This window comes from Anabas testudineus, chromosome 10, assembly GCF_900324465.2.
Source record: "Anabas testudineus chromosome 10, fAnaTes1.2, whole genome shotgun sequence".
In the NCBI taxonomy this organism is placed as follows: Eukaryota; Metazoa; Chordata; class Actinopteri; order Anabantiformes; family Anabantidae; genus Anabas; species Anabas testudineus.
In genome coordinates this window covers 11,886-37,123 of record NC_046619.1, presented here as the reverse complement: position 1 = coordinate 37,123, position 25,238 = coordinate 11,886, and the positions used below count along the sequence as shown (strand labels likewise).

Genomic DNA, 25,238 nt, shown 5'->3' with positions numbered 1-25,238 from the left:
TTAAGAATGTGCCGGCTGTCAGCAGCTTGGCAGAGGGGGCCAGTCTAGTTGTTTGAGAGGTGGTAGGTAATGGCAGTGTGAAGTATGCTTTCTGCATGAATACTTCCATTGTTAGCCTTCTGGAAAGCACAGCTAATGTCACTGATTTGTTTAGATTAAATTTGGTGTAATAAAGTCAAACCAGCTTTCCGACTAGTTAATCAATCTCAAACATCCTCTGATATTAGGAAATTCTGCCAGTTTATATAGAAAATCTCAACAAGAATAAATTTAATGACAATCCAGGTGTGTGAGAGTCTTTCTACACTGTTCTACCTCAAATCAGGGATGACTCTAATGTAAAACTAGTGGCTCAGTTGTTGCTTCCTGTACTGTACTCTGGACCTGTTGAAGTTTGTTTTTAGAACAAATTTTCAGACTGCTACACTCTCTCTCAATGAAAAACTATTATGGCCAGATACTAGATCCGTATAACTACAGCAGCTAAAGAAGATGTCATCTTGCTGACTTTAATCACATTCAAAATTGTATCAATGCCAGATAGAGCTAAAAACAAACATACAAAGGAAAAAAAATGGTTAAACAATAAGAGATGATTAAATACAGACAATCACCAATAAATGCATATAAAAGTTTGTCTTGCCCACCTGACATTATTAAGAACAGAAAACTATATTGTAGCGACCCAGAGGTAAAGCACATTGTTCTTTGGTGGTTGATGCTCCTGTTCCAGTTGCTGTTGTTATGTGCTGTGTGGTTCTCTTGGTTGGTTCTTTTATTGTGTAGTGTACATAGTTGAGTGACGTCAGGTGTACTTCCGGGGGGAGAGGGGACCCGGGAGAAATAGGCAGGAGATTCAGTGATTGTGTGACTGTAGACTGAACTGAGGCCTGCTGTCACTGTCTGATGTTAGAGAGAGAGAGAGAGATGCTTCTTGAAGTTTCTACTTTTAAAATAAAGTAAATAAGTGGCAGTACAATTGCCATTATCTTACTGTAAAATTAACTGTGCTTATTTCATAACTCTTACTCCTTACTATTAAACTACACTACACCTCAATTAATGAGAGAGTGCACTTGATGGACTGGAGCAGGAAAGCCTTTGATGTAGTGCTGATTGCTGGGGTGAGGGAAGGCAACACTTGCAGGTCCAAAGTGATGACTTCTGTCTCTGAAAACAGAAGCAAAAACAAAACGTGACACTGGTTTCTTTATAAGTCAAGTTTTGGTAGTTTTCTTTAGCAAGCAAGCTAATTTTAGCAAATAAGCTTAGCAAACCTACACAAACAGTTATGTTCATTCAAGTTAGGCAGTTAGAATAGGCAATGTCTGGAGATGTGCCCATTGCAAAGGTTTATCTAAGATAAAGTGAATTCAAGCTCACCCTACAATTTGCAGGATGACAATCAGATGTCCAGTGCCAGTCTGCAATGTCATAACTGCCACTAAAGAAAGAGAAAAGTTATTACCATTCCTCATTTGAAAAAGAATGAAATAAATTAAAGTGTTTTTGTCTTTATCGATTTGTTTTACCATTTAGCAATTTTAAAGAGCTTTACCTCTCATGGCACAATATAACTTGGAAAAGTTAGCTTGGAAATGTTGTGCACTTTGCTAATGGTAACAAGTTAAAACAAAAGCCACTTACCTATTAATCTGAAGGATGAAGATAGGTGAAAATTCAAACTGGATTGTTGACTCAAGCATGTGGGTTAAGTACAGTTGCTTATGTTCCCAAGATGCATTGCAAAAATATTGTAAAGTACTGTTTTCTCTCCTCAAAGTATAAATACTGTAAAATACTGTTATAAGGCATTTCACCAAAAAAATAAATAAATAAAAAAAATAACAGCAAAGTACTGCATTTGAGAATTACAGAAATATACTGTTGAAGTTTTTAAGTAGATTAACAGCAAAGCCTAAGATAATTATAATAATTAAAACTTGTTGTAAAGTTGGACCTATTACTCATTTCAACAGTAAGTATCAACAGTATTTATTCAGAACTATAGTTTTGATAAAGAACACAAACTTTAAAACAAATATAGGTAATTCTACTTTTCTTGCCACTTTACTTGAGTGATAATATGTTCAATACTTTACCATTCTGTGTCTGTAACTCTCTTTACACAATACACAAATTTTGTGTGTGTATTTGTGTTCAGGCTGTGAGGTGGAAATTCTGGGTGTCCATCCATCATTCTGTGAAGAATATGTCTACAATCCCTCAGAGAAAAACCTTACAGACTCGATAGGGAATGCTCTCAACGTCCTGAGGTAACAACACAAAGACATGCACCGTCATTTGATGCGATGCTAGTCTCCATTACATGGAGAAGACTTTTCATGTTGTGATTTGACTACCACTTTCAGCTCTCTTCTTGCACACTTAGTGGAACTGATGCGCAACACCCTAGTCTACACCCTTTTTATTAGCCAGTTTGCCAGCTTCAGCATTAGTAGCATCCACAAATAACTTGAAAGTAACCACGGAGAATTTTTTGCAAAGCCCCCCAATAGTAGTCCACCATTTCTAAAAAGTAGCTCAGCTCTTTTTTGGTGGTTGCTCTTTACAGGGCAAACCTGACCTTATCTAACTACTTTACAAAGGTAAATTTCTGTTGCCTCAGCAAACTTACACTTGGCAAGGCTAATTCTCAGATTAGCCCAAACCAAATGACCAAACAAACAGACACCATTTAATCCATCAAACGCCAGATGATGAGAGCATCATTATGTATGAGTAAATGTAAAAGCCCTGAAAAGGGAGGTATTGATGAGAGCAACACATGACAACTTCTCCTCAGCTCATGTGTGTATTGAGTGAAGGAGGAGAAGCGACGCGACCCGATGACCTCAGCCGCTCAATGCTCCCTCTGCTGGACTCTCTCTGTAACTACATTCTCCCTCAATCCAGTCTACTCCATTGTGCCACTGACACCAGCACAAGACACATCACAGTATACTGTGCTCTAGCTCTGACAACAACATTGTGAACACAAAACTACAAACAAAACCATGATCAAATATGCACCAGCTAAGAACCGGCACCGACTCCACTGAATCCGATACAAAGCATGCAGGCCACGTTACTCCATCTGTCACATACTTCCCATCAAAAATAGATGTTGTCCTCAACATCATTAACCGTAACAGTCATCAAATATGGTAGAACATGTTCAAACAGGTTTGTTACAGACTGGAACTCTTTTGTTACATTTTGTTCTTCCGTTTTCAGTCCCATGTGGCAGGTGAATTTACAGACTGGAACTCTTTTAGTACATTCAGGTATTTCCTCTATCAAACACACTTGTCCAATGCGTGTAGATATGTGAGAATTGTTCAGAGTACATATACACATTTCCTAAATCAAGCACAGTCATTGTGATAAAGTCTCTTATCGTGCAATGTCCATAACAGCAGAACTTGGCTTTACTTTACGCCTCTGAGTGTGTGTGATGAGTGTGAAGTTGTAATGTCTACATAATTAACAAAACTTGGCTTTTGCTGTAAGTCCACCAGTTTAAACTGTCCAAGGCAGGGCCATCCTAAGTTCTATAGAGATACAGTTGTTGATTATAACATGGTTGTCCTGACTGTACCCAAGCTGGATGCCTTGTATAAAGGGGACGTGGAGCCAGTGTATAACAGGATGGTGTTCCCATTTTGTCGTATCTGAGTGTCTTCGGTGGCCTACGAAGTCTCTGGGGCCGCTGATACCTCATGTCCATCTCCTCTTCCTGGCTGACATTTACCGTGGGGAGTGATTCTTGTCCCCCTTCAGTATCAGTTGAATTTGTTCCCTGAACATTCCTGTGCTCCAAGGAGTTGTCATCATCCACCTCTTCCTGGGACGGTTCCACTGCAGGTGTACTGAGGTCAGGTGGGATCCCATCATGTGCAGTTGCAGGCATCTCTCCCCCTGGTTCCAGATTCTGAACGATAGGTTGATGTGGCATCTCTATGCTGTAATAATCATCCTCATCCTCATCCTTGGAACTTTCGCTGGCTTTGTTGGTCTGGCTTGTCTTCCTTTTATGTGTTGTAGGCAGGCACACCTCAGTGTCCAAAGGTAGGTGATCACATGGTAAAAAGAGGTTTCTGTGTAAAATTCTGGACTTTCCCTTCCCATGTTCAGGACGCAGCTCATAAATGGGGGCATTCTCTCCTACTTGTCGGACTACAGTGTGAATGCTGTCCTCCCAGTGATTCCTTAGCTTTCCAGTTCCTCCTCGAGGAGTCATATTTCGCACCAACACACGGTCACCCGGGTACAACACTGAACTCCTCACCTTGCCATCATAAATCCTCTTGTTTCTTTGGGCAGATTTTTGTGAATTCTCTCGGGCAATAGCATATGCCTCCTGCATTCCTTGTTTCCACCGTTCAACATAGTTACGCTGACTATAGCTCCCTGCTTCAATGGGTAAGTTAAACATCATATCAACAGGTAGCCTTGGTGAGCGGCCATACAGTAAGTAAAATGGGGAGAAACCTATTACTTCTGTACGCGTGCAGTTATAGGCGAATGTGAGCTTATTCAAAGAGTCTTTCCAGTTCAGCTTGTCTCTCTCGGTGAGGGTCTTAAGCATCTGCATCAAAGTCCGATTGAAACGTTCTACTTGTCCATTTCCCTGTGGATGGTAAGGGGTTGTTCTTGATCCTGCCACGTTGCAGTTGTGAAAAGAGCTGATTTTCAAATTCACCTCCTTGATCATCATGAATGCGTGCTGGGAACCCGAATTTCAGAGCATAATCATTGAATATTTTGTCAGCAACTGTTTTCCCAGATTTTGATGTTGTAGGGTACGCCTGTGCAAAGCGAGTGAAATGATCTACAATCACTAGTATATATTCATAGCCACCTTTGCACCTATCGAGGTGGAGAAAGTCCACTGACACAAGTTCTAATGGCTGTGTGGTGACAATATTTGTAAGAGGAGCCCTAGTCTCACGGCTTGGTTTCTTCTGCTTTAGACAAGCACAGGTCAGTACATACTGTTCAATTTCTCGCTGCATGTACGGTCTCTTATCAGTGATACTGTCCTGTCAGTACCTTGGTGTCCCATCTGCTCATGTAGCTCCTTTAAGACAGTGATCCTGTGTTGGTCGGGTAACACCAGTTGTTTTCTGTGGGCTGTCTTTCTCCACAAGACTCCGTTCTCATCTATCTCCAGCTTTTCCCATTCACGGATGAGACAAAGACTCTGAGGACTGAAGTTTTTCTGTTCTTTACGCAATGGCCTTACTCCTGACAACTTACTCTGCAGCACTGGCCCAATATGTATGTCATTTTTCTGATCTTGTTGTAGCTGTGCTGGTCTTATTGAGACAATGGTAGTGTCTGTGAAATCAAGCACAGCATGGACAGAGATGGCCATTGACCATACGGCATTTGACTCTTGCTGTGCCTCTACAGCCTGTGCCGTCGCTCCCACTGCATCATAAGACATCTCCTCTGTGCACTCATTCATGAACTTCTCTACCTCTACTGGCATTCTAGACAGACTATCGGCATCAATGTTCTCTTTCCCAGGACGGTATTTAATAGTAAAGTTGAAATCAGCCAATTCAGCCACCCATCTGCTTCCTGTAGCATTCAACTTAGCAGTGGACAGAACATAAGTCAAGGGGTTGTTGTCGCTGTAAACTGTGAAAAAGGGGGCATAGTACAAATAGTCACGGAATCGTTCTGTAATTGCCCATTTGAGAGCGAGGAATTCTAATTTACCTGAATGAAATTGATAGTTTTTTTCTGATGCTGACAGTGTTCGAGACCCATATGCAATTACACACAGTCTCCCATTCTGTTTCTGATACAAAACTGCACCAAGCCCCTTGTTGGATGCGTCTGTGTGGAGAATGAATGGTTGGGAGAAATCTGGGAATGCCAAGACAGGGGGTTGAACCAGACAGTTTATCAGTTGTTCCAGGGTTTGTTGGTGTGAGTCTGTCCATTCAATTGGTGTGTGAGATGGCACAACTTTCGCATTTCCCTTAGTGTGCAACTTCCTCCCCTTGGGCTGTGAGATTGTTCCTTGGTCAGGTCCTTTTGTTAACTCATAGAGAGGGCTGGCGATGCGAGAAAAGTCCTTAATGTACTGGCGATAGTAGCTGAACAGTCCAAGAACCTGCCTCAAGTCACTAATTGTTTTGGGGTTTTTGTCTTTCAAAACCCTTATGGCAGCTGTGTCAGCGGGATCCATTTTATTTCCTTCTGCTGATGCTATTCTTCCCAGGTAACGGATTTCTCTTTTGAATAACTCACATTTGCTAGGTTTTAACTTAATTCCAGACTGTCTCAACCTTTGCAAGACTTTTCTTACATCATTGACGTGACTTTCAAATGTTTTGCTAAACACTAATGTATCATCCAGATATGGGACACAAATTTTGTCTCTGAGGCCTTCTAAACACTCCTCCATGCAGCGTTGGAAGGCTGCTGGAGCATTCATAAGCCCGAATGGAATTCTGGCCCATTCGTACAGTCCCCATGGTGTCACAAAAGCTGTTAGATGTTTGCCGTCTTTCGCCATGAATCCTTGGTGGTATGCCTTCCCTTGGTCTAACAGTGAAAACATGGTGTTTCCTCCGAGGCCATCCATGATATCCTGGACTCTGGGAATGGGTTGTCTGTCAGGGTGAGTTTTACGGTTGAGCTCTCTGTAATCTATGCATAGACGCAAAGAGCCACATTTCTTTCTTACACAAACAACAGGTGATGCATAGGAAGAGTGGGATTTCTCTATCCATCCCTGCGTGATCAGGTCTCTCAGATAATCTTTCATTTCCTCATATAATGGCTTAGGGACTGACATGTAAGTCCGGACTACTGGCTCTGGATCTTTTAAGGAAATTTCCAACTGGAGGTTCTCAATACAACCTATATCATTGCCTGACCGAGAAAAAGAGCTAGACTCCTCCCTCAACATCTCACGTACTATTTTTCTCTGTTTCTCATATAAGTGACTTAGATCAATCGGGGGGTCCCAAGGCTCTGTACCATTTTCCTGATGTTCAGTGTGTTGGGTCTGAATGCTATTAATATCAGCAGGTGAGTGTGTTTCCCCAGCTAAGCTATGATTGTACTGTACCAATAACTACCTTTCCTGTCAACATAATGTCATGGTCAGTGGGGTTTTGTACACTCAAAATAATGTTTCGCTGTGCCCCTTTCCTCACCTGCACCAACGTGTCACAGAACTCAAGTCCCTCTGGCCACTGGGGGTTGCTATCAGGCTCAAATATCATGGTGGTGTCTTCTTTAAAGGGCCTGGTACGAATCCTACATTCTACTTGGACAGCGCTGTGGCTGGCTATGTTCATCTGGTGGCAGGCTGTTCTTACCAAATACTCACTTGTTCTTTCAACGTCTACTGCATTAATGAATGCCTTAGCTTTCCCCCTTTTAAGGTTGGGAAAAGCTGTTGTCACAGTTTTTATCAGTTTCTCTTCATCTACATTGTTCGTCTGCTTCTTTTGACTGTTAATAACAACACGTTCAATGACATTAAAACCAATAATAGGATGTGGCTGTTGACTGCCTCTCATTACCAACATAGGAACATGAAACTCTTTAGTGTCACCAGCTAGTCTAAAAGTCACTTCTATCCACCCCACATAGGGCATCTCTGTACCATTAGCTGCCTCCACCTGCAGGGGGTCATCTGAGTCGACTATCTCTGCTATGTCTCTCAACTTAATGTCTGGGAAGTTATTAGCTTTCCACACCTGATCCACTGCAGACACCTGGGAGCCAGTATCCCACAGTACTTGAGTTTTCTTCCCTTGTAAGTAGCAGTGGACAACACATTTTTTCCCTACAAGTTCAGTCACTGTACAATGTTCTTTTGTCACAATGTTTCTCCTTTTGTTGGTCATCGTCTTACCGGATTTGTTTCGTTCTCTTCTTAGGTCGTATTAACAATTTACAGTTCTTCTTATGTTCGGGCCAATGACTAACCTGACATTCCTTGGAACAATAGCATGTTGCTTTGCACACTGAACACTGTTGAAACACCTTACGTTCTTCAGTTCCTCCACAGCTGGTACACTTTTGGGACAGTCTGACTATGCCGATCACTCCCTGTCCCTCGGGGGCAACCGTGTCTCGTTTAAAGGAATTTCTCTTTCAGCATTAGGAAGTCCTCTGTATCCCCTACAACCTGCACGAAAATGTTCACTACTTCCACATCTAAAGCAATGCTGGCAGTATTTTTTCTCCTCGCTGCTGGCATGCAAAACATTTTGGTCTTCCACGTGGCATTGGGTATCTCTGTGGTGCAAATCTCTGCTGAAACTGGGCAGTCCCTGTCACCCTTGGTCCACCCACAGCTTGGTATCCTGGAGGAGCTCCACCTGACTGGTGGAAAGCTGGGGGTCCTTGATCCCAGGCCATGAACTGGGGCCGAAAGTAGTGCTGATGGTGGGCTGCCTGATTGTCAATCTCCTTGCCAATAGGGGGATGAGGCTTAGGACCAGTCTCTGGTTGCTGAATGGACTCTCTAATTTGTGACACTTCTGCCTTAAGATCCTTTAACAGTACTATATCTGCTTTGATTTCTTTTAGGTCAGACAACACATCTGGGGTCAGCATAGTTATGGTTTGTTTGCTTGTGAGTTTCTTGTCTCCAGTTAAGTCAGTGGACTGAATTGCATGGACAGCAGGGTGCCGCTGTGGTGCAGCCTGCCTCTTTTTATCCTGCCTCTCTTTCTCATTCGCACATGCCATATTAAGCCTCTCTAACAGCAACTCATCAGAGGTAGCTGGTTGCAGCAAGTAGGGCTGGAGATCAGTTTTTATGTTGTCATTTTGCAAGCCTGTGAGTATAGTGTGCATGAATATGCTCTGCACTAATGCAGGGTCATACTTTAGCCTAGATTCTGCTTCCTGTGATGCAAACAATATTTTTTGCCTTAAATCCATGGCTCTGATTAGGAAGTTCTGTGGGGTCTCTTTGTTACCTTGGGCCTCTGTAGTTAACTGTTTGTATAGCTCAGTTGCACTTCGTTCTTGATAATGTGAGCGGAGGATCCTTCTAAGAGTAGGCAGAGACAGATCACTTTTACCTTCTATAATAGCTCTGATGACAGCATCCACTATTTCTGACTCAGGGTACCCTTTGCTCAACCCATTCTCAATTTGGCAGGCCAGGCTAGAGAATGTAAGTCTGTCCTTTTGTCCAGGCTCACCAATTTGGCCAGAGATTTTATAGTCTTTTCACCATGATGGACTGTTAGCAGAAGCTGGGGTTGTGCAAACTGGGACGGTTTGATTGCTGGTCATGTGCTGTCTGTTAGCGAGTTTGTGCATTTCCATTTCTTCCTGTTGCACCATAAATTTCAGCTGCTCTAATTCACTCTTCAATTTCTCCTGCTCATCCCTATCTTTTGTGTTCTTGCAAGGTTTTTATCATGTCCATTAGGCTCAACAGCTCTGACATGCCCTCATCTTCAAGTTCACTCAGTTCTTCTCGTTCAACGTGTCTGATAATATATAAGACAAGGGCATTACAAGATTTACCAGCTATCCTTGCTCTACTTGTTCCTGATATTTCAAGAAAGTCACTTATCTGCATCAGCTGGTCTGCGGTTAATTGGAAAAGAGCTCCCTTAATCTCAAACTGCAGGTTCTCAATTTCTGGATCCATCTTGGCAGGAGAGCCACAACCAAATTCATGGAAAGAAGGGTTTTCTCAGTTACGGTGGACTTTTGCTGCTCCCTGGTGAACACTATTCACCTCAGGTGCTTCCTACCACCTGTGTTAATTTTATGGGATGATCGATGTGGGAGTTCCTTCTATTGCAGGGTACCTGCCTCACTTCTCTCATCCCAGCGGTGCATCCAAATGTAAAAGCCCTGAAAAGGGAGGTATTGATGAGAGCAACACACGACAACTTCTCCTCAGCTCATGTGTGTATTGAGTGAAGGAGGAGAAGCGACGCGACCCGATGACCTCAGCCGCTCAATGCTCCCTCTGCTGGACTCTCTCTGTAACTACATTCTCCCTCAATCCAGTCTACTCCATTGTGCCACTGACACCAGCACAAGACACATCACTGTATACTGTGCTCTAGCTCTGCCAACAACATTGTGAACACAAAACTACAAACACCACAAACCATGATCAAATATGCACCAGCTAAGAACCGGCACCGACTCCACTGAATCCGATACAAAGCATGCAGGCCACGTTACTCCATCCGTCACATAAAGACTATCTCTTTAGCGTTAGGTGTTCAGGGATCCTGTCAGAACCCTTTTAGCTAAAAGCTAAAAAATTAACGCGTAACTCAATAGCAAGAAATGGTTACGGACTGCCAAACAGACGAGGGAGAACGAGTACAAAACAAAAGTTGATTTATTAACAATATGGCAGGGGGGACAGGGAACTACCATAAACTAACAAAGTATCAAAGTATCAACATTAAGAGACCCGAAAACACGGTGGATAAGTACAAACAAGACCATAAACATACATACAAAGTGACAACTGAAAACTCTGCAGAAGTGCAGGCAAAATACAAAGTAACAAACTAAACACACAAAGAACCGGCTAACCAAACAGAGCACCACTTAGCACAAAACTATAAACTCACTGAATAAGAAGTAGCTACGAAGTGAACAAACAAAAATAACTGCCGAAGGCAGGCAAACGTGAACAGAATATACAGACGAGACAATACAAAGTTACAACGAAAAACTAAGCACTAATGAGGACAAAACTAACAAAGTAGACGTACAAAGACGTAAGTTATAAAGCAAAGGGATGCACAGGTGAAACGAGTCAGTAATTAGTCCCGAGAGTGGAGGAAGAGGAAGTCCATATATGGGTCTGGCAGGAGATTGAGAAACAAAACACAAACAAAACTCACAGACAGGATAACAGAAATTATTTCCAGCCATTGATCATGGCAGAGGACCAACATAGTAAACAAGAAAAAAAATGTCCAAATGGATGCTTTACAACTGGAATTGGACATAAAGGGCTGTCATAATTTAATGCTTTGGTTTCTCTTTCAGTTGGGACACGTGGTAGTAGGTAAGACTAAATGAGTAAGTTGGCAGAACAGTACATGAAGTTGGTGTGCATCACTTGTGGACCCCAGTCGAGTTGGGTTAGCTGAGGGAGATACTTTCAGACCCATTAATTAATTGTAGTTTCCTTCTACTTTCTGTGATACAGGACATACGGAGTCAAGTGAAGGCCTCCTGTTCAGAGGTGACCTCCCACCATCTAGGTGTGTTTAGACCCACCTGAGCAGTTGAGCCAACTAGCTTAGAAGAAGAAGGATGGGTCAAAGACTTCACTTAGGAGCTCTGTCAGCACAGAGCTTAGAGAAGGATCATGCGTACTGTGTACGACACCTGTGTGCAGCTTTGGCTGGTGTCAGCACATAATGTGGAAGCTCCCAGTTGTTTTTGGCTAGCTCTTTGCACTGCTTAGCTTTGCTCTGATGCAGTTTATTTCCATTTTTGGTATACTGAAGATAATTGAAACAGATCAAGGGACCAATTTTTCAATAAAAATGTAACTAAAACAACATTCACTGTCACCATGCTCAAAGCCATGGTGCACTTGAAAGGTTTAATTACACCTTGAAATTCCTTCTGCATGCATATTGCACAGAGTTGGATCGTGATTGTGGGAAGATGGACTGCCTTGGCTGATATTAACCGCCAGAAAAGTGAGGTGAGAGACCACTAGATGTTGTTTGTTTGCAGAATGCAGTGGACAGGAGGGCAGCACCTTAACAGGACCTTCCATCTTAATTGGAAGGAAGAGAACAATAACAGGTCCTTCCACTTTAACTGGTCCAAAGAGCACCTTATGATGTATAAAGTTCTTATATCGAGCTGTTGAAATGTTGAGCAGGAAATAGTTGAGATTAATTATGGGGCATCTAGAAAGTATTAACAAACACAAAGCCATAAAATAATGGATAATTCAATTCAGTTTTATTTGTATAGTGCCAAATCACAACAGAAGTCATCTCAAGGCACTTTACAGTTTAAGCGCGAGGTGAGAGTGGAGAGGAAAAACTACCTTTAGAGCAGGGGTGTCAAACTCAATTGCACAGGGGGCCAAAATCGTAAACATACTTTAGGCCGCGGGCCGAACGGGATACACATTTATTGAACACACTAAAACTTTTAAAACGTAACTTTTTTTTAACATAAACCTTAAATAACTTATAATATTTTGCTCTCTATAAAAATATATCCTGTCTAAATTATACAAGTTAGAAATAAAGTAAACATTAAAAGAACAAACATTCAAATTTCTTTACTCTTATGTCATTTTATATAAAAAAATAAACTTTAAATTTTTTAAATTTTAAATATCCCAAAAGATTTTGCTCTCCATAAAAATATATCCTGTCAAATTATACAAATTCAAAATATGAACATGCTGCACAACAAAACCTGGAAATATAAATAAAATGTGTGCTTTTCAGCAATAACAAATCAAATCATTCAGTCTTTGCTCTTATGTCATTTTATCAGAGCTGCATCTTTTGTTGTCAAGTTCTTTTATATTTGTTGTGAGGTTCTGTGTTGTGGAGATTCTCTGGATGGACTGCAGGTCCTCACCAGTGAGACGACTCCTGTGTGCTGTTTTGTTAGTCTTCATCACTGAGAAGAGCTTCTCACTAAGATTTGTGCTACCAAACATAAACAAGGTTCGAGCCCCATGTGGACGGAGCTGGGACATTTCTGTGGGAATGGAGTGAATAAACTGTGCGGGTCCTGCAGTGTCCTACTTTACCTTCAGTCATTAAACTGCAGCTCAATCAGCTCCATCTGAATCTGCACAGGTGCAGTTTCCACATAGACGGCAAATGGGTTGCGAAGCAACTCAAAATTATTTTCTTGTTCGTCAAAGTCACCAAAGCTCCGTGAGAACTCAGTTTATCAGCAAAGTGCGTATTTGCGAGCACCGTTGTGCCGATATGGTTCAACATTACTTGGCATCCTGAGGGCTGGCTTCGCAATAACTTGCAGCATCATAAGCTAAACTTGATTAACGCGGAATGTGTTCGGCAAGGCAGCTGAAGCGCTGCATTATGGGATCTGTAGTTTATTGTGTTACCAGCGCTTCATATCGCCGGGACATTAATAACAATAATATAGAAATGATCTCGCGGGCCGGATATAGTTACACGCCGGGCCGGATGTGGCCGTGAGTTTGACACGTATGCTTTAGAGGAAGAAACCTGCAGCAGCACCAGGCTGGGGGTGGGCGGCCATTTGTCATTTCACCCACCCCTACCCCCGGTTAGGGTGGGAGACAGAGAGGAGGAAGCACAACTACGGGACAGAGATATAACAAAGTTAATGACATGCAATGGTAGCTTTGAATGGATAGACTAGAGCATAGGATAGGAAAGGAGAGGAGAGGAGAGGAGAGAAAAGAAAAGGAGGTTCTACTCTGTGCATCTCCTCCCAGATCATTCTCAGACAAAAACACACAGAAATGTACCCACAGACCCAGTTAGGTATGGCTTCTTCTTCTTTCCACTTAGGGACAAACTATGTTAAATGACAATAAACAGTGTCCAAGCCCATGCTGAAAGAGCAAAACAAGCAAGAATTAATTTTTTGTGCATTTGATGTTGAGTCTTTGCAAAACAATCTCATCTGTAATTAGACTTGACATGATTCTGGTGCAGTCTACCTCAGGACAAAAGCGAGAGAGCTCTGACATTAAAAAGTCAACATTTGAATGTTTATTTTGATTTGATTTTTCTTTTTCTTTTGTGACAGGAGTTGTAAAATAGTTGCGGCCTGTGTGGTATCAAGTCTCAGCAGCTTTGTCTTTTTGTGTTCTTTTCTTTGCGTTTTTTAATGTTTTCTTCCACCTTATTTGTGTTTTTTATATAAATCCAAATGGAGTCCTGCGACAAAGGGCACACACTTCACTATTTTTGCACTTTGTTTTATGATCTTTTTTCAACTTTTTGAGCCTGCCTGGGGGGAAGCCTTTAGGTTGAAGTTCCACTGTTTACACTCGAGACCAGCTGTTAGCTCTGAGCCGAGCCGAGTTTCTCCACGCTGAAAAGCCAGAGATTCCTGCAGAGATACGGAAAAAACGAAGATGCTTCAGAGCTGGAGTTAAACGCCAGGAGAGAAGACGAAGGTACAAGTCCTACCATCTGTATATATGGGAAACGTCCGCTCTCTCTCTAACAAGCCGGACGAGTTAACGGCGCTAACGCGTCTGCAGCGCGTGTACCAGGAGAGCAGCCTGGTGTGCTTCACCGAGACGTGGCTCAACCAAGACACACCAAACTCCATGGTCTCCATCAACGGATTTACGCTGGTGCGGGCGGACCGGAGCGTGGCGCAGAGCGTAAAGAAGAAAGACGGCGGCGGCGTCTTTTGGCGACGCCAAAGGTGTAACCCAGACCACATCACTGTTAACACTGGAACTACGACAGACGTGTCAAATGACAATATACCTAATGACCACCTGGCCCCCTGTGGACAGCTGCTTTTATTATGTAAAGACGGTCGTTACCGGCACATGTCGGTGTCACTAGAGACAAAGACAACTTGTCGTCCCGCTTTGGAGAACTGCTTCGACGGCGTGTTACGGTGTCCGGTCCCGCTCCGTGTCACACTGTGTGGATCCGTTCGTTAGTTCTATGTATTTGTTATGTGACGAACGGATAAAACACCAAAGACGACTTGTCATCCTGCTTTGGAGAAGGAAGAAGAAGATGTGTGTGGATGTCTCCATAAGATATCTTGGTGAGGCAGAGCTTCAGCCGGCCTCCCTTCCTCTTGTGGTGAGTCAGCAACAGCCCTCCCCCCAATCTGCCCCCACCCCGACGTGTGCCTGTAACGACCGTCTTTACATAATAAAAGCAGCTGTCCACAGGGGGCCAGATTGTCATTTGACCACACTGCCGGGCTTCTAGGTATGACCAGAAAAGTCAGTAGTCCTAGTGTTAAAGAACAACACTGTAGCAGGGACATTGAAGTGGTGGCAATCAGCTTTCGGCCGTACTACCTTTCACGGGAGTTCTCCCATGTACTGGTAGTCATCGTTTACATCCCTCCATCAGCCGACGCCGCTGTTGCTTGTGAGCGCGTGCACAGCACCCTGTCCTAGCTGCACACAACACCCGCAGGCCCTGATTCTGATCTCTGGGGACTTTAACCGTGCCTCCGTCACCCTGTCCACCTTCACCCAGTATATAAACTGCCACACAAGGGACAATAAAACTGAGAATCAGAAACAATTTATTTCCAGGTGCTATAAAGGGCATTTTACAGCACTAGGAATTTGTCGGGATGTTAGGTGCAGACATAAGCGAATAGAAGGAAAACAAAAAAAAGAAAAAAAAAAAAAGAGGGACATACAGAGTCAGAAGGCACAATAATAATTATGAGAAAAATATTGTTGTGGCTGTGAAAATTAGTATGAGCATAAATATTAATGCAGATATGTATATGAACATAAATATGAATATTCGTAGTCAGCTGGGAGGGGTGGGTTGTGCAGAATTTATCTAGGGGGAATTGGGGAACTGTTCAGAAGGCTGACAGCAGCAGGGAAGAAACTGTTCTTGTGGCATGAGGTCCTGGTCCGGATGGACCGGAATCTCTTGCCAGAGGGGAGAGGCTGAAATAGTGCATGGCCGGGGTGAGAGGGATCAGCTACAATCCTGGATGCAGGTCTCTGGGTCCTGGAGACGTACAGGTCCCGGAGTGATGGGAGGCAGCCAGTCACCTTCTCTGCAGAGCTTATGATTCTATGCAGCCTGGCCTTGTCCTTGGCAGTGGCTGCAGCAAACCAGACTGTGATGGAGGAGGTGAGCATGGATTCGATGATGGCAGTAAAAGCCGCAAGAAATATAGCCTTTGCTGAGCCTTCTTGGTGAAAGAGCTGATGTTCTGCTCCCACTTGAGCTCCTGGGTGATGGTGGTGCCCAGGAAACGAAAGGACTCAACAGAGGTGACCGGGGTGTTACAGAGGATGACAGAGGTGAGGGGGGCTGGTTCTCTTCTGAAATCCACTGTCATCTCCACTGTCATGAGAGCGTTGAGCTCCAGGTTTTTCAAGCTGCACCATGACACCAGACGGTCAATCTCGCTCCTGTAGGCTGACTCATCTCCATCAGGGATGAGGCCAATGAGGGTGGTGTCGTCTACGAACTTTACGAGTGTCCAGATGTGCAGTTGTTTGTGTATAGGGAGAATAACAGAGGAGAGAGGACGCAGCCTTGGGGGGATCCAGTGCTGATGGTCCGGGAGTCTGAGCCATGCTTCCCCAGCCTCACAAACTGCCGTCTGTATGTCAGGAAGTCTGTAATCCACCTACACAGTGAGTCTGGCATGTTCAGCTAAGAGAGCTTGTCTTGGAGCAGAGATGGAACAATAGTGTTGAAAGCAGAGCTGAGGTCCTGGCATAGGATCCTGGGGAGTCCAGGTGCTGGAGGAGGAAGTGGAGAGTCATGTTTACAGCATTGTCTACAGATCTATTGGCCCTGTAGGTGAACTGCAAGGGGTCCAGCACCTGTCTTGTCCCACCTCAAAGACATTACAGCCCTTTGAGGTCTGTCAAAACGGCAATAGAACTCGTTCAGACTGTTGGCTAGACGCAGGTCGTTTTCAGAGTGGTGGGCTCTGGGCTTGTAGTTGGTGATGGCCTTAAGCCCTTTCCAGACAGAAGCAGAGTCGTTGGCTGAGAGTTGTTATTGCATTCTCTCACCGTACACTGAGTTTGTTTTTTTCCCCTCCGTGCTAAATCTGTACTTGGCCTCTCTGTAGCTGTCTCTGTCCCCACTCCTGAATGCAGCCTCTTTAGAGTTAGACCTCGTTAGACCTCAGCTGTCTGAGTTTGGATGTGAACCAGGTTATGTCATTGTTGTAAGTCACCCTGGTGCGTGATGGGATGATGCTATCCTCACAGAAGTTGACGTATGACGTCACAGCATCCGTGTGTTTGTCCAGACTATTAGTGGCAGAGCTGAAAAAGTCCCAGTCGGTACAGTCCAAACACTGCCGTAGTTCCTCCACAGCCTCACTGGTCCACTTCTCTGTTGTCCTCACAGCAGGTTTGCAGAGTTTTAATTTCTGCCTGTATGCCGAAATCAAGTGGACCATGATGTGGTCTGACTGCCCCAGTGCAGCGCGAGGGACGGCACGATAAGCACCACTGATTTGCCGGAAAGGTCCTTGTGCCTGTCCGCTCTGTGAAGTTGAAATCCACTCAGCTGGAGCGCAGAGTCCGGTATGAGGTCACACAGCCAAGTTTCCATAAAGCACAGAACACAGGACGTGGAAAAGTCCCTATTTCTGTTCAGCAGCAGTGTCATTTCGTCAATTTGAGCGCACGTTGGAGAGGAATATTCCGGGAAGCACAGTGCGTAATCCGCGCCGGCGGAGACGCAACAGCACAAGCTGTGGCAGGAAACAAGATTAGGTGACAAAAGCATAAAAAGAAGAGTGCACCAAAACACTGTGGCAGCCATCCATGGCGCCATAACGTGATTACCATTCTGGAATAATACTTCTGCCCCCCTCCCCCCTTTAGGACACTCTGACCACAACCTGATTCACCTCTCCCCTGCTTACACTCCAGTGGTGAAACAGCAGACACCACAGGTTAAAACGGTGAAGATCTGGACTGAGGCAACAGAGAAACTAAAGGACTGTTTTAACACCACAGACTGCGACGTTCTCTACAGTCCACATGGGGAGGACATTCAGTCTCACACACTGCATCACGGACTACATACATTTTTGTGTGGAAAACACCGTGCCAACAAAGACAGTGCTGTGTTTCTTGAACAATAAGCCCTGGGTCACTCCTGAGCTGAAGGCCCTACTAAATGAGAAGAAGAGGGCCTTTCTCTCAGGGGACAAGGAGGAACTGCGCAGAGTACAGAGGGATTTTAAATACAAAATCTGTCTTTGCAAAAAGGTGCAAAGACAGCTACAGGAAGAAGTTGGAGCATCACCTGGAACAGAACAACGTCCGTGATGTGTGGAGAGGTCTAAAACACATCTCAGGCCACGGTGAGGTTGGAAATGGTCGCCAGGTCACAGGTGACCAATCCTGGGCAAATGAACTAAACCTGTTCATTCAGATATGATTCTGCCCAGCCCCCACTCTCCATCCACACGGCTCCAGTCCAGGTGTCTCCTCCCAGCTGCAGCTGTTCACACGTCAGCACCAAGTCGTCCACTCTGCCCTTCCTCCGACCGCAACAAAGGGACCTCCCCAACAACCCACAGCTCCAGACCAGCCACCGCCCACCCCCCTCTGCCTCACTCTGAACCAGGTTAGGAGAGAGTTAAGGAGGACAAAGGCCAGGAGAGCAACAGGCCCTGACAACATCTGCTCCAGGCTCCTCAGGGAGTGTGCAGACCAGCTCTGTGAGGTGGCCCTGTCCATATTTAACATGAGCCTCAGCCTGGAGATAGTACCAGTTCCCTGGAGGACTTCCTGCCTGGTTCCAGTTCCAAAAGTACCTCATCCTAAGGAGCTGAACCACTTCAGACCAGTCGCCTTAACCTCCCACCTGATGAAGGCTATGGAGAGGATCGAGCAAGAGTACAGGGGGGTAATCTCTGACTTGTGGGCTGGTGTGAAAATAACCACCTGATCCTAAACACCAGCAAGACAAAGGAGCAGGTTCTTGACTTCAGGAGATCCCCTCCACCACACTTACCGGTGAACATCCAGGGCTCAGACATTGAGGCTGTGGACACATTTAAATACCTGGGTGTTCACAATAAACTGGACTGGTCTAACAACACGGACACTCTGTACAAGAAGGGCCAGAGTCGCCTTCACCTGCTGAGGAGACTGAGGTCTTTTGGTGTGTGCAGACAGCTGCTAAGGACTTTTTATGACACTGTGGTGGCCTCAGTAGTCCTTTATGGAGTTGTGTGCTGGGCAGGGGGCAGTACAGGCAGAGACAGAAAGAGACTTAACAAACTGGTTAAGAAGGCCGACTCTTTCCTGGGCTGCACACTGGAGTCAATCGAGGAGGATGTTGGCTAAACTAATATCCATCATGGATAACCCCTCCCACCCCCCCACCAAACTGTAGAGGCTCTGACCAGCTCCTTCAGCACAAGACTGTTACACCCACAGTGCAAGAAGGAGCGCTACCGCAGGTCATTCCTCCCCACAGCCATCAGACTATACAACACAGTACTACAGTGACACACTATACCTACATGGTGTATTTCATTCGTTGTTGCTGTTGTTGTTTCTTTCATTTGTTTTTATACTGGTGTTAACTGGTTATATTATCGTTGTTTGGTGTGTAATTGATGAATAAATTAATTGTCTTGTAATTTATTTGATTTTTTCTTGTGTAGTTAATATTAATGCTGGCCACGCTATACTGCTTTTCTATACTGTCCTATTTAATGTCACCTTGCTGCTGTAGACAAAAGAATTTCCCCATTGTGGGATGAATAAAGTCTATCTTATCTTCAATGGGTAGATCATTGGCCTTAGTTACAGAAGATTCGGGGTTCAAACCCCGTCACAGACACCAGCAAGACACCCCACGCTAGCTCCCCGGGCGCTGTATGTAGCTGCCCACTGCTCCCCCCAGGGGGATGGGTTAAATGCAGATGACCAATTTCATTGTAACATGTAAATGTGACATATGACAAATAAAGGCTGTTTCTTTCTTCTTCTTAGTTTCTTAAAAAGCAATAGGCTTACAGTAAAAGATGCTGAAAACACAGTGTATAGGCATCTCACAAATCTTTAGTTCCCTTAAAACTAGAGCAGATGCCAATCACATGTTTTTATGTGCTAGTGACACATGAAAACTTAATGTGTGTGTGTGTTTAGGTCAGGCCAGGCAGACATGGCAGCTGTATATTATGAAAAAATAGACGTGGAGGGCCATCACTTCGGCCCAGACTCTCATCAGGTCAGAACAGCTGTGCAACAACTTGACATCGCCATGCAGACGCTCAACAGTAAAATCAAAGTTAGTCATGTTACTGATTATTACTGGTCATTACAATGTCAATTATACTGCTATACTTGGCATCTCACATAGTTTCTTTTCTGGTGCTAATCTTTCCAGGAGAAGAGCATGGTCAACCAGCTGAACATTATGCTATTTTCAGATCATGGTATGACAAAGATCCAGTGGATGGAGAAGGTCATAGAACTGGATAAGTATATCAACATGTCCGACATTGTCAAGATGATGGACAGAGGCTCAGTGGTCAGTCTGTGGCCCAAAGACAAGAGTTACCAAGAGGTAAGACCAGACAGTTTTCTTCTTTGCCATTATGAGTTAAAGTCAGAGTGATTTATTGAGAAATTAATAAAATTATTAGCTATATTAAGGGTATCTGCAAAACTATCCAAATCAAGGAATTGTTAAAATAGATACCACTAAGTCAAAACAGGAAATCTTGGTGGATTTTATGTTGTTGTGGATGGGGAGAAATCTAATGCTGGCAATGATACTAGAGGTCTTCATTGGTCCACTCTATTCTGAGAACCAAATACTTGATCCAAGACATGAGTTGGGTCCAAATTCTGCTCAATGTGATCAGGTCAAGTGGGATCTCTGCGCTCCCGGGTCTCAGGTGTCAGGCTTTATTTTTTAAATTAAACTCAAAGAAGTGACTAGGCACTCAGAATCAGCATTTAAATACTTTTTTATAAAAAGCTAGACAGAAACAGGTAATGATGAGGTGATTCGCTGCATTACAGCGTTTGAATGCAGGTATTCAGCATAGGTGCCTAGGACACTGGGTGTCAAGACAGAAAACACAGGTAAGCTAGTATTGCACAAGCATCAACCCAGGTTTTTGATTTTCATAAATATTCCATTTCACGATAATTTCATTTTCTCTTTCATGAAAACAAGAAAACACCAAAAAGTCCAACTGAAATACTTTGTTTTCTCCTTGACGTAGATATTTTGTGTGCCTTTTAATTCAATTTAAGTTTATTTGTACATCTCCAAATTACAACAGAAGTCTTCTCAAGGCACTTTACATTGTAAGGTTTAAGACCTTACAAAGTATAATTGTAAAGAGAGGAGCTAAATGTATAAGTAGAGGTCCCCCAGCAGACTAACTAATAGCAGCATAACTAAGAGATGGTCCAGAGTCATCTGATCCATCTCTATCTACAAGCTTTATAAAAAGGTAAGTGTTAAGACTAGTCTTGAATGTAGAAAGGTAAACACCCAGATCCAGGAGGATCCAGAGCATGGTGCTGCAGGCATTGAAATACCTGAGCGTCCTCAAAAAATGGCTGTTTCAGAGTTGGTTCTAGTCCAGGGTTATTAGAGAATTGTGGGCTGCACATAGGAAACTGTACAACAGCAAGCTGACCCAAGCTAAGCCCCATTATAGGCGCTACAACATTAAAGATAAGGTGTTATCAAAAACAAATTGTACAAACACTGTGTGTGTGTGTGTGTGTGTGTGTGTGTGTGTGTTTGTGTGTATTTGCAAGGTGTATGCCACATTGTCTCAGGTCCCTCACATGCATGTCTATGCAAGACAGCAGATCCCTGGACGTTTTCATTACAAAGGAGGGAAATTTGTTTCCCCCTTGACACTGGTGGCTGAGCCAGGCTGGTTCATTATTCAGGTAACAGATCATATTCAACTTGTATCACTGGCATCACTAGAACAAAAATTACTTGTCACTTTTAGAGAAAATGCATTTTAGATGAATACAACTAAATACAGATGTGTCTAAATGAGCTGTAAGCTGTAAAATACAAACCCATTACAAAAAAGAAAAGTTTATTAGTATAAGTTAATTTATTCTAAAATGCAATAAAAATAAAATCTGCAATTTATTAATTGGCACACGGAATCATGATTTTTACTGAATAATAAATCCATAATGCAGTATATGCACACATTAAAAACTATTACTTTTAAACTTTTGTTACATATATCCCAACTCATTAACCGCTGGTGTTATCATTCCAAGAAAATATGTAAACATGGATGAAAACGATGCTGATGTTTAATACTGTAAGAATTTGCTTTGTAGATGTTTTTATAATGATTTTACTGTATTATTAGTGACTCCAAACATACATTTTTTGGCTTGTTAATTAGAAGATTCTACTGTCCGTCTGTGTGTTTGTGTTTTCACACCAGAGCAAGGCAAAACTCCCATACTGGAAAAATGATTCTGGCGAACCCTCAGCTTGGCAAAATGGCTGGCATGGTTACGACAACGAGTTCATTGACATGAGAGGCTTATTTTTGGCAACTGGACCTGGTACTAAACATCAACTAAATATCATATTTAACTTAATAGTCATACAGCTTTGCATTACATTTTTTACACAAGCAGCTAGGAACACCTTTTTTTATGGTGCTCTTCAGTTATCCACTGTGTGCATAAAGCCAGCTATATGAAGACAGTTAACTGCAGGAGAAATTAAATTGTTGCTCTGACATTAAAATATTTAATATATTTATATTATATATTTAATATTTATATATTTTTTTTGTGTTAAACCTAAACCTAAATGACAATTTCAGATGTAGAGCTGATAATGTTTTTATATCCTTTCTTTCAGACTTCAAGCGTAATGTTCGGGCGGCACCAATTCAATCAGTGGACATCTATAACTTGATGTGTTGGACTTTGGGAGTTGAACCTTTGCCCAATAATGGGTCCTGGACTAGGGTAGAGTACCTCCTGAACAGCTCTGGTCCATCCCAGCCCACAACCCCCAGGACTCATTGTTTGGGCTTGTTAGGATTTTTGCTGGCAATATGGCATTGAAACATTTAAAAGTTTACAGTTTAAGAATAGTAATGCTAATCTATAAATGGAATACTAAACCATGAAGGAAATTTTATTTGTTGGATTTATTGATTACCAATAAATTAAAACAACAAATTTATTTTGTTTTTAGTTTTGTGTTCTGTAATTAAATAATAATAAACAATAAAATGCCCCCAGTACCATAGTAAAAAATGAAAATTAAAAAAAATGTCAACAAGACTTATTACTGATGTAAAATAATGTCCAAATTACATAGTTCTTTCCATGAAACTTAGAAATTACCTATTTTTGTCATTAGGAACTTTCAGTATAACTATATGCTCCTGCTTATCCAAATCAGAGACAATTCATTCAGAAATCACACAAGAGAATTTTTACACAGATAGACAGCCTACAGGATGCTATTCTTTTTTTAACTCATGCAGTTTAAACCTTTATTAATGTGATTTTAAAATGGGCAAATCACAAATATGTCTAGGAGAATGTTCATCATTTCCGCTATGAAATTCTTGAATTATTATCAAGTCTGTATGATTGAATGTTTTATTTGAGCTGTTCATGCTCAATTGAGCAACAAGACCCTGTATTAGACATGATTTGTAACTAATGTACAAATAAATTAGCTTCAATTACGGTGACTAATTTTGATACAGTATGTATCATGTAGCATAGGGGTGGCTGTGGTTATAGGGGTGGCTGTGGCTCAATAGGCAGAGCAGTTGTCTACCAATCATAGGATTGGTGGTTTGATTCCCGGCTGCCATGTCACATGCCAAAGTGTCCTTGGGCAAGATACTGAGCCCTAAGTTGCCCCCAGTGAGTCAGGTCCACTGCATAGCAACTCTGTGTGTGAGTGTGTGTATGAATGACTGAATGGGTGAATGAGACGCAGTGTAGAGTGCTTTGAGTACCAGCTAGGTAGAAAAGCGCTATATGAGTGCAGACCATTTACCATTTATGTACTAGGTAAACACACCCAAACAAATCACCACCATTACTACTAACTTACTACTTACTACTCCACTAACTTCATTTTTTATTGTGTTAATTGTGGAATCCTTCCTTGTTCAGGTGTAAATCGGTCTCTCCCCCTGTAAGTATATAGGTCATTTCTTGAGCTTCTGGGCATCCTTAGCTTAGCTTAGCTCATCATAAATCCAAACTGAAATGAGTGCAATATTCTCAGTCTGTGAAGCCATGAATACCTTTAGTGAGTGTCTTATATAGAAATTGTTCGATATATCCGTTTTTTTTTCCTACACCAACTTTGCATTCAATTCATCCAGTATAGTTTCAAGTTTTTCTCTAAACCTCCATTGACAATTAAACAGTTTATCGCTAGTTTCACTCTCTGGTTTACTCTGTGGCCCCCGATGGCCTTGTCCTTTCTTACTGTCTGGCCTCTGACTCCTCTTCGTATTTTGGTCTTGGTTCTCTTGCGCTGACCTGTGATGGCATTCTGCTCTCTCGCCTCCTCTTTTTTTACTGTCTGGCCTCTGATGACCTCCTTCTATTACGCTTTCTGGCCTACTACTGCTGTGTTTTCTGTTGCTTGTTTGATTTATATCTCATGAATCTCTTTTCCAGATCAAATCTTCCACGGCATGGTAAAATTGATATTCCTTAGTTTGCATTCCATTCCATTCTTGTTGCTTTCTCAAGCCAATGAGCTCATAGAATTAATTCTTTAAATATGACATACTTTATTGATCCCCTTGGATCAATAAATGTGTAAATGTTACCTTGTTTCTGAAATTCTGCCTTTCAGACATGCTCCTGTGCAACCCTCCTCCACCCCATCACTACCTGAGTCCTCTGTATGTTGCTGAATTGTTAAACTATATCCTACACTACATGCTACATGACTCCACACTTGGTTGGTTGGTTGGTTGGTTTATTGGTTAGTTGGTTAGTTGGTTTGTTGATTGTTCGCACATGGACTCTCACATGTGACCATGACTGTTTTTTGTTTTTCTGACTTTGTTCCCTCCGCTTGTGAGTTGTTTACCTGCATTTTGCAGGGATTTTTGTTTGTTACTTTGCATTTTTAATTTGTGGGTTTTCATAATTACAGATTATGGTGACAAATACAGAAAAATAAAGATAACAAAAAACCTTCTCTGTACATCTCAACATCAACCTCAGCAATATTGTTCCACAAACCAGAGAGAACAAAAAACTTTAATTTCATGGGTTTAGGAGGAATACACATTCATCAAAATCCCAAAACATTGTTTTCTGTTCTGTTTTTACACCTATTACTCAGGGGTCACTAACAAGGCGGACCGCGGTCTGGATCTGGACCCAGAAGCTGTCCCAAACGGACCCGGAGCTACAGACCAAACCCAACTTTTTGATTCTAAATCTAGCGGGACACCTTAATTTTAATCGGCTCAGCTATTTCGATCTTTACGGCAGTTTTTTAGTGGACGCGAACGTGAAAGTCTTGGCTAATTGAATGCGAATGACT

The 25,238-nt window shown here is 42.7% G+C and overlaps 1 protein-coding gene across 1 annotated transcript in view; it reads left to right on the top strand.

The window, feature by feature from the left end:
• The window catches only part of enpp6 (ectonucleotide pyrophosphatase/phosphodiesterase 6), a 34,830-nt gene extending 11,380 nt beyond the window's left edge, over positions 1-23,450 (top strand). The window contains exons 3-8 of the mRNA XM_026369432.1: positions 2,165-2,276; positions 19,832-19,973; positions 20,073-20,252; positions 21,467-21,604; positions 22,129-22,252; positions 22,557-23,450. Of these exons, the coding sequence (XP_026225217.1) occupies positions 2,165-2,276; positions 19,832-19,973; positions 20,073-20,252; positions 21,467-21,604; positions 22,129-22,252; positions 22,557-22,765 (905 nt within the window). The 3' untranslated portion in view covers positions 22,766-23,450. The remainder of the gene's footprint in view (positions 1-2,164; positions 2,277-19,831; positions 19,974-20,072; positions 20,253-21,466; positions 21,605-22,128; positions 22,253-22,556) is intronic.
• The last annotated feature ends 1,788 nt before the right edge of the window (positions 23,451-25,238 follow it).